Genomic DNA, 15,637 nt, shown 5'->3' with positions numbered 1-15,637 from the left:
TAGAGCCCAGTATCTCTGGCAAACACAGGGGACTGTCGTTGACGATGCTGCTGAATACATCTGAGTACACAGCCAGACATTTGCTCAGTAAACAGTAAATGCGTAAAATAAATTACCTTGAGAGGGCCACATCTGCTCCACACGTGTGACTAACATGAGCAGAATGGCTGCTTCAAAGTATCTTCACAGGACAACAGGGCTTGGGCTCACACACAATGGACAGACATACATAGGATATCCAAAGTCACTATATTTGGACTTCACTTTGTTCAACAAGATTTTGGTTTTGTGGAATCCAAATGCAGACACTTGTACGCCTCACAGCCTTGGATTTGTCTATTTATATATATGTGTGTGTATGTATATATATATATATATATATATATAATTTTTTTTTCCCTTTCTTACCAAAACGGCAATGCCTTGTCAGAATATCATCGTTCAAGAGTGGGTGGGGGAAGAACCAAACTCTTCATATCAACAGCACACTGGACAGGGAATGTTAGTTTTGGCTGTTTGCACTCTCCATTCAGATTATTACTCTCAAAGCTCAACTGGCTATCTGAGCCCAAACTATAGTAATTAGGATCCTACAGACCTTTAGGACGGTTGCCTTCACCCTTCTACCTGGGCTACTTTACAAAGGCAACAGTAAATTGAGTTACCCCATTCAAAAAAAGGGGGGGGCAGGGAGCATAAAAACCACAGATAACCAAGGTATTATTCCAAGTGGTCAGTTTTTTAAAAAGACAAAAAAAAAAAAAAAATCAAACATTCAAATATTCAAAATCAAAGAGAAACTATTGTTATGAGAGCCAGATATTGGGGCTACCCTCAACCCCTCAGTCCATTTGTTCACAAGGAACGGTGAGGCATGAAGGTCTTCGGCTGTGGGCTTGGCGTGGGGAGGGCGCTGGTCACCTGTGGGCACAGGTGAAAAGGCAGACAAGTAGAAGTCACACCTCCATCCAGCACCATGGCTTGGGACCTCCTGCTCACCAAAAGAAGTTCCAAAGTATGCCCCCAACCCAGCCTTCATACAAAACAACTCCTGGTTCAACTGCAACCAGGTTCTTTGAAGGCAACTTGGGAAAGAGTCCAAACTTCCCTTCTCCAGAAGAGAATTCTTGCCTGTCCACTGGTAAGGTATTTGTTTTTAGCTCGCTTTTGTTGTCTGCTTTTAAAAAAAAAAAAAAAACACAGAGAAGGAAGCCTAACCCTCCACGTCTGAACCAGCCCATGTGGTGGTGCATCGGCTGGGTCAGTTGGCATTTGAGAGATCAGTGAGCCCCCTGCAAACCTACCACACAAGTGCCCATCAGTTCTCAAGCTCTCCGAGGTGTAATCTGCTTCCAGCCCTGCAGACTCTGGCAGCCATGGGAGAGCATCCCTAGGCCTCTGTGGGCGGCTGAGACCCAGAAAGCTTCTCTTAGACTAAAACGGGAGAATAAATCCACTCCACCACAAAGAATCATCTCAGGGCACAGTCCTAGACAGACCCCTTCCTCCGGGGCTCTTAAAACACATTTCTCTGACCCAAACAGTTTGGTGAGATAGGATTTGAAAGGGAGGAAAACTGAGTCGTGGTGGGATGTGTAGAATGAGTCACAAAACCAACTCTCAGCTCTCCACAACACTGTGCTTTTGCTGGGAAGAGGTGTCCCCACCCCAAACTGTATCTGGAGTTGTAGGAAAATGCAGGAGGGAAAAAAAGAAAGAACATAAGTGGCTGCACCACTTCTTCTGAGTCACTGAATGCTTCTCTTGTGGTTCTCCCCTACCCTGGTTTTGTTGCCAAGTTCTCAGGTGCAGGCAGGGCCTGCTCTAGCTGGGGGTGCTGCTGCTCTGGGAGTTTGGGGAGTCCTGCTCATTGATGGTATTCAGCAGCAGACAGGCAGGTGGCCGTGGCAAGTGGGGGTGCCCGGGCTCTTGGGCCTGCTCCTCAGAGGTTCGGTACAGCCCTTCCTCCTCGTCACCAGCCGGCCGCATGTGGCAGCTGTCACAGAAGTCCAGGGGTCCATCCAGAGCGTCGTCAATGAGCGTGTTGAATTCTTTGAGGTCATCATCATGGCCCCGGTTGCACACACACACCTCAATGCCCGAGTCACCGGTGAAGCGACGGTGTCTACCGGGTGTCTTGTCCTTGTTGTCGGGGAGGGTGCCACCATGTTCGGAGCTGTGCTCTCTCAGCAGCCCCTCCTTACATTCTGAATCCTTGTCCAGGAAGGAGCCTGGGTCCAGCTCCCCAATGCCGGCCATGGAACCGCTGGGCTCCATTCCAGGGACTTTGGTGACTGCTCGCTCGGCGGGCCCATCAGAGGGCTCAGGGTCAGTGATGCTCGGGGGTCTTGTGCTGCTTCGGCTGGGCCCAGACAAGGGGCTGCTCTGCGCCCCCTGGGGGTCCCGGGTGATATCGGCAGTGCCCGGGGGGCTGCCGCCTGCAGGGCACCGCTGTGGAGGCAGCTGCTGCTGCTGCTGCTGAAGCTGGAAGGCACTGTATGGTGGGGGAGGAGTTGGAGGTCGGTTCACCACTTCCTCATAAGGAGGTAGTAAATAGTTTGGCAAAAACCCTAAAATGGGGAGGTAGGGAGGAGAGATTACTGTGCTGGCAATTGTTCTAGGGCAGATTGCAAAGCTCACACTAAACCCAGACACTGTCTCGTCCCATCCCCCTAACTACCCATCATGTGACACTTCCAGCACCTGACAGTGAGCACAAGCGAGGGCAGGAAGACATTTTGCATAGAAACAGGAACAGGTTGCCATTGGCCTAATCCAGCTTCTGAAGTCGGAGCATCCCTAAGGCTGCCTCATAAGCCAGTCTATAAGTGAAGGCAGAGGGTTAGGCCAAAGTAGGAGAAGGCCAAGAAATGACTTCTGCCTGGAATGGACCTGTTCCCACGTGCAAAGGCACCTCACATTCCTTGTTCAGACTGTCCTCCATTTGAGCCCACAGGCCTTAGGGCCTGAGATCTTCATTAAGACTTTCTGGCCACTTGTCTCCTCCCTCTACCCTTTCCAGATGTACCATGAATAGGGCCTGTTGCGGTAGGTCAGAAGACTGTGTGGCTGAACAAGGTCTGGAAAAACAAACTGCACCTCACCTTGACTCAGCTCAAGAGAGGGTGGGTTCCAGCAAGAGGTGAGGGGAGAGCCTCTGCCATCCAAGGCTTATTAAGAACATACCAGGTGGGTTCTCTTTTGAATGTAGTGAATGTCTTAAGACATAGATAATCTATTCATGATATCACAATCATTGCTAGCATTTATTGAGCACTTACTATGTGCCAGGCACTGTGCTAAGCATGTCACCTCTCCTAGATGTGGAACTCGAGCAATTATGAGCAGTTTATTTTGTAAAACACACTGCAGAGTAGCTTTGGATGAGCGACACCACTGGGCCTTCGCTTGTCTTCAGAGGACCCATAGAAGAAGCCCTGGCGAACGCTCTTCAGTGAGCTGCCAAGTGTCTTGGTTCTCAGGAAGTCCCAATGCCACTCTACCATACCTGCCCCTGACAGCAGTCTCTGCTCAGGTATGTCACATGGCAGTAAACACCTGGGCCTCGGAACTCCAAATCTCATTTAGCTGATATTTTATGTCATCTGATTCTCTGCACTCTGCACCTTTTCAAATAAATCTGCCAAAGGAGCAGAAGCCTGGCCAAACGTAGCCACCATGAGACTTATGAGACTTAGAATGGCCACATGGCTTCAGGGAGCTGCAGCCACAAAACCTGCTCCCCTGTGCAAAAACTGAGCATCCCCTTGTTCCCATACTAACCAGCCCCTGCGCTATGTAGGCCAAGAAGAGCAAATCCCTTCTGCCTATGAGGCCCTGGCCCCAATGCAGTTTGGCCTCTGGATCTGTGTGCCTGGGCTCCTGAGGGTAGGGCATGGCGGCTTTTGGTGTACGTACTGAAATAAAATGGCAGCGCTGAGTAATTGTGGGCTTCCCGGTAGGCGATCAGGTTGATTTCATGTTGCCGCTGCTGGGCCTGAAGGCGGTGCTTAGCTCGGCGGTGGTGGCAGACACAGCAGCAGCTCAGGATGATGATGATGGTACACACCAGCCAGAACCCTGGGGGGTGGAGAGGCGAGACAGAGGCACACACACGTGGTGAATATCAGCAGAAGTGCCTCTCAGAACAACCAGGTCCCACAACAGCACCCATGTGGTTGAAAGTGGCACTGTGATCCCGCTAGGTGTACAGGGTGCTCCCTCACTATTTCCCTAGATGCTAACAGACAGAAGTGCTCCTAATGGACACGAAGTACAGTATGTGCCTGAGGAGGAGATGACTACGACTGCCCTCTGAAGAAACTGCAAACTCCCTTAAGCCAACTGTGTGGGATAAAGGAGAAGAGCTATTCCTGACACCAGTAAAATCGGAGGGAGAAGTCATCAGGAGATGGGCATCCACCTTAAACAGGGACAACAGACGACAGCCACTGCCTTTAGGAGACCTTCCACTCTTATTACTCACGTTCACCTTTTACAACTCCGTTTTAATACCCCTCTTCCCAACCTGTTCTCTAAGAATGCTATTTAGCACATGCTGTTGTTGTTGTTAAGTGCCTTCGGATAGTGACCCTTTATAGGGTTTCCAAGGAGTAGCTAGTTGAGTTTGAACCGCTGACCTTGTGGGTCAAACTAACCTTGCGATTCAGTGCTTTATCCCACAGCGCCACACCAGAACTCTATTTAGCACACAGACAAGGCTATCCTACTAATATGCAACCACGGGAGAAATGGACTTGGTATTCTCTTCCTAGGCCACGAAGTGGGTGTGCTTGGATGTGCTCCATTATCACCTGGGGATGAGAGCTTAATTTTGGGAGCCTTGGTGGCTGCTGCTGCTACTGCTATATACAGTTCTACTCATCTTTGTCCGATTTATTCTATCAGCAATAGATGCCTGTTGACCATGCTCTGCTACAAACGGTCTTCACTAAGAACTTGTGAATGTGGCATATTATACATGCCTCACCCTGTGAAATTACATGTAGAATATGTACTGCATGTTCATCGTTTTGCAGTAGAGGGCAGGGATGTAAAGATGATAGCACCAAAAGAGAACACCGACTTCAGGGAATATCCAAGGACCACAGGGGAAGGTAGGACTCCTAGTGTGGTGCTATGGGATCAGGACTGGATTGGCAGTTCAAACCCACCAGCTGCTCCTTGGAACTCTATAGAGTGGCTATGAGTTGGAATCGACTCAACAACTCTTAACAACTTAACAACATCATATGGCAAGTTAATGCCAGGCAACTCTCCAGCCCTCTAAATCCTCCTGTATTTCAGGCTTGTGGGCAGTAAATACATCCACTTAGTAGTGCAGCATACTCGTCCTCTCTTGAAGAGACCTCTGTGAAAAGGCGACAGGCTTTCTTGGTGTCCTCTCCCCGACACCCCTGATCAGGTCCCGAGGAGAGCTACCAAGCCTATTTCTTGCTGCCAACACAGAGGCTGGTTCAACCAAATCAGAAAGAGTCCTTCATGTTCCCACAACTCGGGATATTAGCAATTGTGCTTCCTGATTCTTACGGTTCTCTTGATGTCAGCAAGAAGATCAAGGGCTTCTTCAATGACAAGAGTCACTCTAATTAAAGGTGGTAAAATTCTAATTGTCTCAGGTCCAACTCTTCCCTAGAGAGTGTAAATGACTTCCTCTGCTCTTGCTATAATCCGTTACAGTTCCACCTCCCATTGCTACAATCTATGTCCATTTCACAGTGGCCTGTGGTTGCACTAGACACAAGGTCATTAGCAGCCTCCCTTTCTTCTTCCCTGCTCCTCCAGGGAGGGGTGGAGGAACACGGGAGAAGGCCCAAAGTCCTCTCTTCTCTGGATGAATCATTTATTCTCATTTCCCATTGTGTTGTCTCTTGAATCATACTTAATAAGAATCTCACAGAAGGACAGTGTAAGACTGTCTCCACAATCTTCAAATGTAAGCCGAAAAGGTTTGCATTATATAGGAGTCCTGGTGTGGTGCTATGAGATAATGCACTGGACCACGGGATCAGTCTGAACCACAAGGTCAGCAGTTCAAGATCACCAGGCACTCCTTGGAAACTCTACACACGGTCACTGAGTTGGAACGGACTCAACAGCAACTTAACAACAACAATATATGTATGAGCATCTAGAAAGCTCTAATAAAAAAGCATCATCCTTGTGGTTGGTTGATGATGCATGGAGGGGATTGTAACCATGGCAATGAAACAATAGACGATAGGATGAATGTAAAGCTAATGTTCTCCCATGTAAACTATTACATAATTCACAGTAAAACATTAAGGAAAAAAAAAAGCATCATCCCTTCAGTGGATACGAAGTGAGGGGAGACTCACAAGAACACCCAAACTTGCAAGACAGTACCCATTTGACCTAGCCTTGATGGCTTCATAATCAGAACTAGACTAGAGGAAGATTAAAAAAAATAATTTTTGATAAAGGAAACAAGGGCAAATGGCTACAATTTTATGAACTTGACCTATACTCATAGAAGTAGTAGCTCAAAATACCAACAGAGAGGAAGGAGTCTTCATATCAAGTATTAATGCTATCCCCTCTGTATACACGGTAGATAGGGACGGGCAACTTAAACATTGGCTACCTAAACCAAGGGGGTGATAAAGGCACGAAGTGACTGGCTTACAAGATTTCAAGAGGGAGTTCAGTTCAAGAGTGTCTGGGGGAAGACAAAGTCCCCACTGAATAGTTTTCATCTTGTCTAGACAGTTCAGGTGAAAAGAGATGAGGATAAAATTCTTATGATTTAATAGTGAGTAATTGTTATCATGACTAATTGCAATTGTCACAATTGTAAAGGTAGAAGTTTTATAACAAAAATAGGGGAGTAGTTACTCTTACAGTCCAGAAACAGAGGACCCTAGGGCCACCAAGGGAGAAGAGCACAAGCGGAATGCGGGACCGATGCAGAGAAGCAACAACACCAGAGACGGAGGCAGAGATGATGACATAGAGAGAGGGAGCAGCTGAGGACTTTTAAATACATAGAAAGAAAGGGACTGATAGCTGGTGGCCAAGACGCAGACTTGCAGAATGTGTCCTTTGGTGGTTTAAATTATTGCATATACCTAAGTGTTTTTTGTTTTTTTTTTTAAAAAGAGCTAAAATGAATAGAGAGAAATACTGTTAACTGATGGTACATGGAAGGGATTATAATCATTGTTAATCAAACAAAGTATATGATTTGTTGACTGTAAAACTGATGATCTGCCCTGTAAACTTTCACTCAATTCACAATAAAAACCTAAAAGAAAAAAAAAAAAGCATCATCCCTACTCTCCTCACTTTAGGGGGACAGGATAAGATGCAAACAATCCCCCAAAATGCCCATTTCAGACTTTAAACCCTACTAGATATAAGGATATAATATAGCTAGTAATAATGTACTCAAAGAATAGGTAAAGAGTCAGAGAAATGTTCACAATATGTAAAGTGAGCACACAGGATATCTAGAGCCCTGGTGGTGTGATGGTTAAGTGTACTGTTGTTAACTGAAAGGTTGGCAGTTCAAACCCACCCAGAGGCTCTGAGAGAATACCACAGCAATCTGCTACCATAAAGATTACAGATCAGAAAACCTTACTCTGTTCCACGGACTCATTATGACTCAGAATCGACTCAATGGCACCAAACACACACATACACACACATACACACACACATATACATACATACACATATACACACACACACACACACACACATACACACACATATATACATACATATCTGGAAAAAAGAAAAACAAAAACAAAGGCTTATCTTTAGGTAGGAGGGTTAGGGAAAATTTTAATTTTCTTTTCGAGATTATTTTCTTCTTTTAAGGTATGAAACTAGAAACAAATTAAAATTTAAAGACATTTTAAATGTGTGATTAACTTTGGGGGAGTGGCTTTTATTTTTGAAAAATCATTTCTGGATAGGTTTTTCAATTCCTTTGGGAATACAGCCCATACAATGAAATAATAGGAATTATTTTTAAATTATTTGCTGTAAAAAATATATATATGGCTGGCTGTGTGTCATGGAGTCGGTTCCAACTCATACCGACCCTGTACAGGGTTTCCGAGGATGTAAATCTTTACGGGAGCAGAACGCCTCATTTTTCTCCTGTGGAGCAGCTGGTAGTTTCAAACTGCTGACCTTGTGGGTCACAGCTTGATTCATAACTACTATGTTACCAGAGCTCCATATATATATATACATACATATACACACATATATAATATGTATTTCAATATATTATTAAAAGTAATATGTTTTTCTCAATACAAAATGATCAGAGGAATAATTTTAAGGTCAGTTGTAAGTTATTGAAAATAGATTATAATATTATTTGCTCTGTATTCTTAAGTAACTTTGAATTCTTTCCATTACAAATACTATGTGTATTATTTTTATCATCTGCTTTGGAATTACACATTTGTTTTTAAAATTCTTAAGTATTTCCATATGTCTCTCTTGTCAGAATGAGTTAAATCAAATTAACCTTGTTAAAAGAAAAAAGTCCTTCTCTCCCCAAAGAGACCTGCAAATGAATACATCTCTGATTTTTACAAAAACGACTTGTACTAGGACACAATATTCCAAAAGATCCCACTGACATTTAGGGTGTAGTCTCTGGCAGTGGCTCTTTCTGTCTCCCTACTACCACCACCACCACCAGGGACGTGCTAGCTGAATCTCCTCACAAAACCATTGCCTCTATAGAGTCCCCTAGCCTGGGCAACACCTACTTGGTTTCAGCAGGTGCTCAGTGCTCAACCAAGCCTTCTTGCTGAGGCCTGACATCAAGAAAGTTGTTGGCATACAATAATGGCAGTGACTTTTCCCCCTTTACCCATCAGCAGACAAAAGAGTCTTATTCTCAACCAGAGTACTAAAGTTAGGAAAGTATCACTCTTTGTCATTTCCAAAGTAACTACTGAAATTGGCTTGATTTAACTTCCATTTTCTCCTTGTGAATGTGGACCGATTTAAGACTAGATACTCTTGGTGGAATGGAAACTATGGGCGTCCTTCAACCTCGCCTTCACGCCCTAGAACCTAGTTCACGCCATCTTCCTGGGGGTGCAGGGGCAGGACTGGACCAAAATGAGAGAGCACAGATGAGCACGGTGCATTCTGCCAAAAGAGTCTGACTCTACTACAGAGGATGTTGTATTAGTATTACCTACACTCATGGAATCCTGGTGTGGTGCTGTGGGTTAATAATCCACTGGACCACAAAGTCCGTTTGAACTGCAAGGTTGTCTGTTTAAACTTACCAGCTGCCCCTCAGAAACACTATGCAGGGTCACTATGAGTCACAACCTACTCGGTGGCACTTAACAACAACACTTGGGAGTCCTGGTGTGTGCTGTAGGATAAGTACTGGCCGGTGGGTTCAAACCCAGCAGCCACTCGTGGGAAACCCTCTACAGGGTCACTATGAATTAGAACCCACTTGACTTAAAAACAAACACTTCTCTTACTTTCCCAGCATATTCTCATAATCCTCTGTTTCACTCTATAATATTAAAACTATGTCTTTCCACTAGCTTATCAGCATCTATCTTTATGTATTTCTCCCAAGCCATTTTTTCAGCAGTTCCTTACCTAAAAGTAAACTAACTTCTAACTTCTATGCGGCAATATACAAGGGGCTGTCAAAAAGTGCATGGAAAATTTTCACTTTTTTTCATGAACTTTTCAAAGCCCCCTCATATATAAGCTAAGAAAATATTTTTCAACTTTCATAAATCCAAGCTCTCTTTCAATAATAAAAAATCATATATTCTGGTTATCACATCTGACAAGTATTTCTGGTTTTCTGCACTTAACAACAACAACATCTCCCTTAGAGTTCCCAAGTGTGGTGCAGTGAATTACTTTATATGGGCCCTCTATCCACTCACAGTCTTTGTGGCTCCCACATAATGATTAGATGGGGCCATAAAATAAGGTATATAGAACCTATAATGGTTGGAGTTGTGTCAACTTAGCTAGGTTGCGTGGTTGGCCTCCAGTTTGTGATCTGATATAATTACCTTCCACTGTGTGTGGTAAAGCCTGACTTCTATGTGTTAATGAAGCCCTACTGTGGTGCTGCAGGGAAAGCACAGGACTGGTAGCCACAAGGTCAGCCGTTCAAAACCACCAGTGGCTCTTGGAAACTCTACACAGGGTCTTTATGAGTAGGATCCGATTTGATGGCACATGATAACAACAATTATGTTAATGAGGCAGGATTGGTTATGTTAATGAGAACTGGGTTATGTAGAATAAGGAAGGATACAGTCTAATCTCCCATAAAGATTTACAGCTTCAGAAACCCTGTACAGCATCGCTGTGAGTCAGAACCGACTCCATGGCACATAGCAACAACAACAACAGTTTATTCAAAGGCTACAGCCTTTTTGTATGGATTACAACTTAATGTAAAGAAAACAAAAATCTTCACAACCTGACCAATAAATAACATCATGATAAATGATGAAAAGACTGAAGTTGTCAAAGACTTCAGTTTACTTGGATCCACAATCAACACTCATTGAAGCAGCAGTCAAGAAGTCATAAACCTTCACTCAATTCACAATAAAAAGTTGGAAGAAAAGAAAAAAAATAAATCAAACAGTGTATTACATTAGGCAAATCTGTTAAATCCGTTGCACAAGATGTTGGTTTGAGGGCTAAGGTGCAACTGACGCAAGCCAGGGGATTTTAAATCGCCTCATGTTGTTAAGTACCGTCAAGTCCATTCAGACTCACAGCAATCCTATACAGGGTTTCCAAGGAGCAGCTGGTGGGTTTGAACCACTGACCTTGTGTTTTGTAGTTCAGTGATTATCGTACAGTGCCACACCATGGGTCAATCACTTCATATGCATGTATAAAGGAAGACTGTAAAAGAATTGATGTATTTGCATTATGATGCTGGAGAAGAATATTTTAAAAATATCATGGACTGCCAGAATAACAAAATAAATCTGTGTTGGAAGAAGTACAGCCAGAATGCTCCTTAGAAGCCAGGATGGTAAGACTTTGTTTCTCATATTTTGGACATGTTATCAGGAGAGACCTTGGGGAAGGACATCAACTTGCTTAAGTGGAGGGTCTGTGAAAAACAGGAAGACCTCCAACAAAATGGACTGACATAGTGGCAGCAGCAGCGGGCTTAAATGTAACAGTAACTGTGAGGATGGTGCAGGACCGGGCAGTGTTTCGGTTAGCTGTGCCTAGCATCACTATGAGTTAGAACCGACTCAACTGCACCTAACAACAACATACTCAAGTCTCTACCCTTGCATGAGTAGCACCTTTTATCTTACAAAAGATCAAGGGAGAAGGGAACAGAGAGAGGGGACCTAACCACCACCAGGAAAACAGCAAGCAGGAGTGGAATGCTGGTGTTTTGAACCCAGGACCCAAGAGACCCAGCTGTAACAACAGAGATGATGAGAAGCAGCAGCAAAGTGGTTATCAGTAGCCGGCAACTGACAGGACTGCTCAATGGCTCCCCTGCCGACAGAGTGAGACAGCTGAGTGCCTTTGGCAAGGGGACTTCTAGAGGAGCAAGGCGCCTCGGGACACCTGGCAGAGCTGAGAGCCTTCGGGCTGGCTTCCTGGCAGAGTAGGGTGCCTCCTGGTACTTGGAGGTGGAGCTAGGCTTGTTGACTTACAGAGGGAGAGCTGAGTGCCTTCAGGTCAAGGGTTACTGGTGGAGTGGAATACCTCCAGGCACCCACTGGCAGAGCTAAAACAGCTTAGTAACACTTACGCCAGCAAGGTCAGGCCAAGGGGCAGAGGGGTCAAGAGGTTAGAGAGAGGACTGTCTGTGGGCAACACTGAGAAGACACTGTTCTGACCGAAGAACTGTATCACGATTCATTCCAGATCCTGATGTAACCTGTTTGTTGTTAAGTGCTGTCAAGTCAATTCTGACTCATAGTGACCATGTATAGGGTTTCCAAGAAGCGACTGGTGGGTTTGAACCACTGACCTTACAGGTAGCAGTCCAGTCCTTATCCTACAGCATTACTGCCCTAATAAACCTCATAAATGTGAGTATGGTCTACTGAGTTCTGTGGCTGTTGCAATGGTTGATTGAGACCTCTGACACGGTGGTGTCAAAAGGTTGGAGAGAGGTGGCATATCTGATCTCCACTTCATAGGAATCAGCCTTGGGCTGTGGATCTTGAGTCTCCTTCCTCCTTGTGAAGTTAAAGAAATTTACAAAAGCAAACTGCCGCTTCTTTCTTCTGCAGAATGCTTGCTGTTGTTATTATTAAGTGCCCTCAAGTTGGATCTGACTTACAGAACCTTGTATGGGGTTTCCAAGGAGTGATGGCTGAGTTTGAACCACCAACCTTGTGGTTCAAACCAACACTGTGATTCAGTACTTCATCCCATAGCACAACACCAGGACTCCTGAGAGTGGCTGGTTGGTTGGTTATGTGCCATAGGGTCAGTTCTGACTCATAGTGACCCTGTATATAGTTTTTGAGGCTGTAAATCTTTATGGGAGCAGAACACCTCATCTTTCTCCCACGGAACAGTTGGTAGTTTTGAACTGCTGACCTTGAGGTTAACAGCCCAACTTGTAACTACTCTGATACCAGAGCTCCTTCCTGAGAGTGGTTAGTGGGTTCAAACTGCCATCCTTTGGGTTAGCTGCCAAGCACTTAACTGTGCCACTAGGGCTCCTTTTGAACTTCCCGGACCCCTTATATCTAAGGCTTTAGAAATTCTAACAGATGGTTTGGGATGGGAAGTGCTGTATGTCATTTACAGCCTAGAACATTTCCTAAAGGCACGAGGCTCACTGTTAGCCTTCCCTTTGCCATGACAACTGGGGACATTGCAAATGAGGACTTACGGATCAGTCTGAGTCCCAAAGGATGATAACATGGAAACAAAGCTCCCATTCAACCTGCAATGCACGTGAAATGTGAATGAGAAAGATGAGGAGGCTTCAAAAAGTTCATGGACAAATGAAATCAAAGATAATGGAGTTTTTTGTCTGTTTTTTTATTAAAGAAAACAAGTGTAAATCGCTACAATCTGATGAACCTGACCTATACTTATGGATACAGTAACTTAAAATACCAACCAAAAGGATTAAGAATCTTTACAGCAAGGATCATTCCCATCTGCTCTGTACACAGGGCTGAAAGGGATGGTCAACTTAAGACACTGGCTACCTAAAATGGGGGGACAGTAAAGGCACAAAGTCACTGGCTTACAAGTCTCCAAGAGGGAGTTTAGATTCAGAGTGGGGGGGGGGTTAGAATCCTCATGGAGTGGTTTTCATCCTGTCTAGACAGGTCTGGTGAAAGGAGATTGGGACAAGACTCAATAGTCAGTAATTGTTATGATGACTAATTGCAATTGTCGCAATTGCAAAAGTAGAAGTTTTATAGCAAAAAGGGGTGAGTTATTAATCTTACAGTCCCAGAGTGAAGGACCCTGGGACCATCAAGGGAGAAGAGTGGGAGCGGAGTGTGGGGCCCTACCCAGAGAAGCAGCGACACCAGAGATGGAGGCAGAGATGAGGACATGGAGAGAGGGAGCAGCTGAGGGACTCTAGACTCATGGAGGGAGAGGGGCTTTGTGCTGGCGGCCAGGGGGCAGGCTTGCAGAGTGTGCCCTTTGGCTGTTTGAATGATTGCATATTCCTGAGTGTTTTGGTGCACAGTCAAAAAAAACCCCAAAACAGAGGGAATAGAAGAAGCAAATACTGTTGAATGATGAAGCACTCAGGGGATTGTAATCATTGCAATGGAACAAATATGATAGGATGAGTGTAAAACTGATGTTCCCCCATGTAAATTATCACTCAATTCACAATAAAAACTTAATTAAAAAAAAAAAAAGATAATGGAGTTTTCCCACAAGCCCTCTTACACCTATTGTTTTAGGCCAATGTCATTTTGACTGCAGCACAACCTACTGACTGTTCACATCTTCTCTGAGAGAGAAGATTTAAAGTGTACATCAGCTTCTCAAATGATCTTTGATCCCAAGAAAGGCTGAAACCCACTGAACTAGAAATATAAAAAGTGGGAGTTCTTTTTTAAAAAAACAAAGAAAATTTGGATCGGCAGGGCAGGAGACCAAGGAAAGAAATGAGAGCAATGGAATACACATCCTTGGCAAAGTTACTTTAGTCACATATGTTAGACAGTAGAGGGCTCATGTAGCCCCAGAAAACGTACTGAAATTCCACCAGCTTATCTCTTTTCATGTGATATCAGGGGTAGAAAAACTGCCCCTATCATGGCCCAGCTGTGTGATACAGTACAAATCTCAAACTCAATTCCAATTTCTTACATTTTTAATATAGGACTATAAAGGATCACTGATGTAGATCAAAAGTGGAGGAAAACTAACTTGGAAGCAGGACAAGTCTAGTGGTAAAGATGCACAAAGGACTCCAGATGAGTTGATCTCATGCAATGGAATTATGTGGGAAGTAGGGCAGAAGGCACCTACACAAAACTGACTCTCTTGGGAGCCATTCTAGTCAAAACAGCATCTCATTCATTCTTTCAAAGGGAAATATCTAGACTAGTCCCAATGGAGTCGCAAATACTTTTCATCTGTTTTCTAGATTTCACAAACAAGAAATGAAACCCTAATTAAAGAGACACACAAAGGAAAGACAGAGCTCTCCCCCATGTTGCCCCCTCCCCACCCCCATTACATTATATTCCTCAAAGACAACTTGAAAGTTGTGGCCTCACTATGGGGAGTGTTTGTTATGTGAAGCAAAATGGAAAACATGTTTTTAAAAACAACCCCAGTCCAATGTAGGAACTGAGTCATGTGCCCCAGAGTTGGCTATAAAGTTGGGAAAACACCACTCCCCAACTGACAGGAAATTCCGCATTAGGAAGCCAAAAGCTCTCCTCCTGCCCTCAGGGTCGGGGTAACTCCCTGGGGGAAGCTGAGGCTACTTTGGAAGGGTGGTATGTGGCCCCTTGGAGCCCTTCTGCTACTGTCACTATGGAGAAATGAAGACGTCAGAGGACTTGCAATTTCTGTTGAAATACTGAACAACTTCCCTAGAAGCATGGCCACAAATGCAGAAGGCTTGGGTTCAAAGCTCATTTTCTTTCACCTCCCCATCTGTAAAATGGACAGGATAAAGGTGACTATGAGGACTACATGGGGTCATGCAAGCAGACTACTCAGAACAACGCCTCATGTGTAACTGTGTGTAACGTCTCTCGCAGTAATTACTGTTAATCTTGCTGCTGTTGCAGGCATAAACACAGATGGAAAAGATTTCAGTTAAATCTCTTTTACCTCCTAAAAGAAACATGGGTTAGGGACAAGTCCAAAATCAGCTTCTGGGTTCTGTTCTTGGATAAATTCATGGGAAAACTAGTCAACTCATATGTACTGAGTCCCTACTGGAAGGAGCTGTGTCAGCTAATACCAGACCAATCTGCTTTAGTTCCTAAGTCAGGACTGCCAGGGAGCTGGGCTCCAAAGGGTCTTTGAAGGAGGCCCCACTTCCCACTGGCCAATTTGCTCAGGTAGCAAACACTGTAGACCTTCTGATACTAAAACAAACATGTGTCGAGTACCTTCCGACCCGTAACGACCCTGT

The 15,637-nt window shown here is 44.5% G+C and overlaps 1 protein-coding gene across 1 annotated transcript in view; it reads right to left on the bottom strand.

Annotated features, from left to right (window-relative positions):
• Nucleotides 1-1,660: 1,660 nt before the first annotated feature.
• WBP1L (WW domain binding protein 1-like) overlaps nucleotides 1,661-15,637 on the bottom strand; it is an 85,104-nt gene continuing 71,127 nt past the window's right edge. Inside the window, exons 3-4 of the mRNA XM_006831301.1 lie at nucleotides 3,919-4,080; nucleotides 1,661-2,570 (exon numbers count right to left, since the gene is read on the bottom strand). Coding sequence (XP_006831364.1) covers nucleotides 1,825-2,570; nucleotides 3,919-4,080 — 908 coding nt within the window. The 3' untranslated portion in view covers nucleotides 1,661-1,824. The remainder of the gene's footprint in view (nucleotides 2,571-3,918; nucleotides 4,081-15,637) is intronic.

The sequence above is a fragment of the Chrysochloris asiatica genome, unplaced genomic scaffold (assembly GCF_000296735.1).
Source record: "Chrysochloris asiatica unplaced genomic scaffold, ChrAsi1.0 scaffold00003, whole genome shotgun sequence".
Classification (NCBI taxonomy): domain Eukaryota; kingdom Metazoa; phylum Chordata; class Mammalia; order Afrosoricida; family Chrysochloridae; genus Chrysochloris; species Chrysochloris asiatica.
This window is presented reverse-complemented; position numbering and strand designations above follow the sequence as displayed.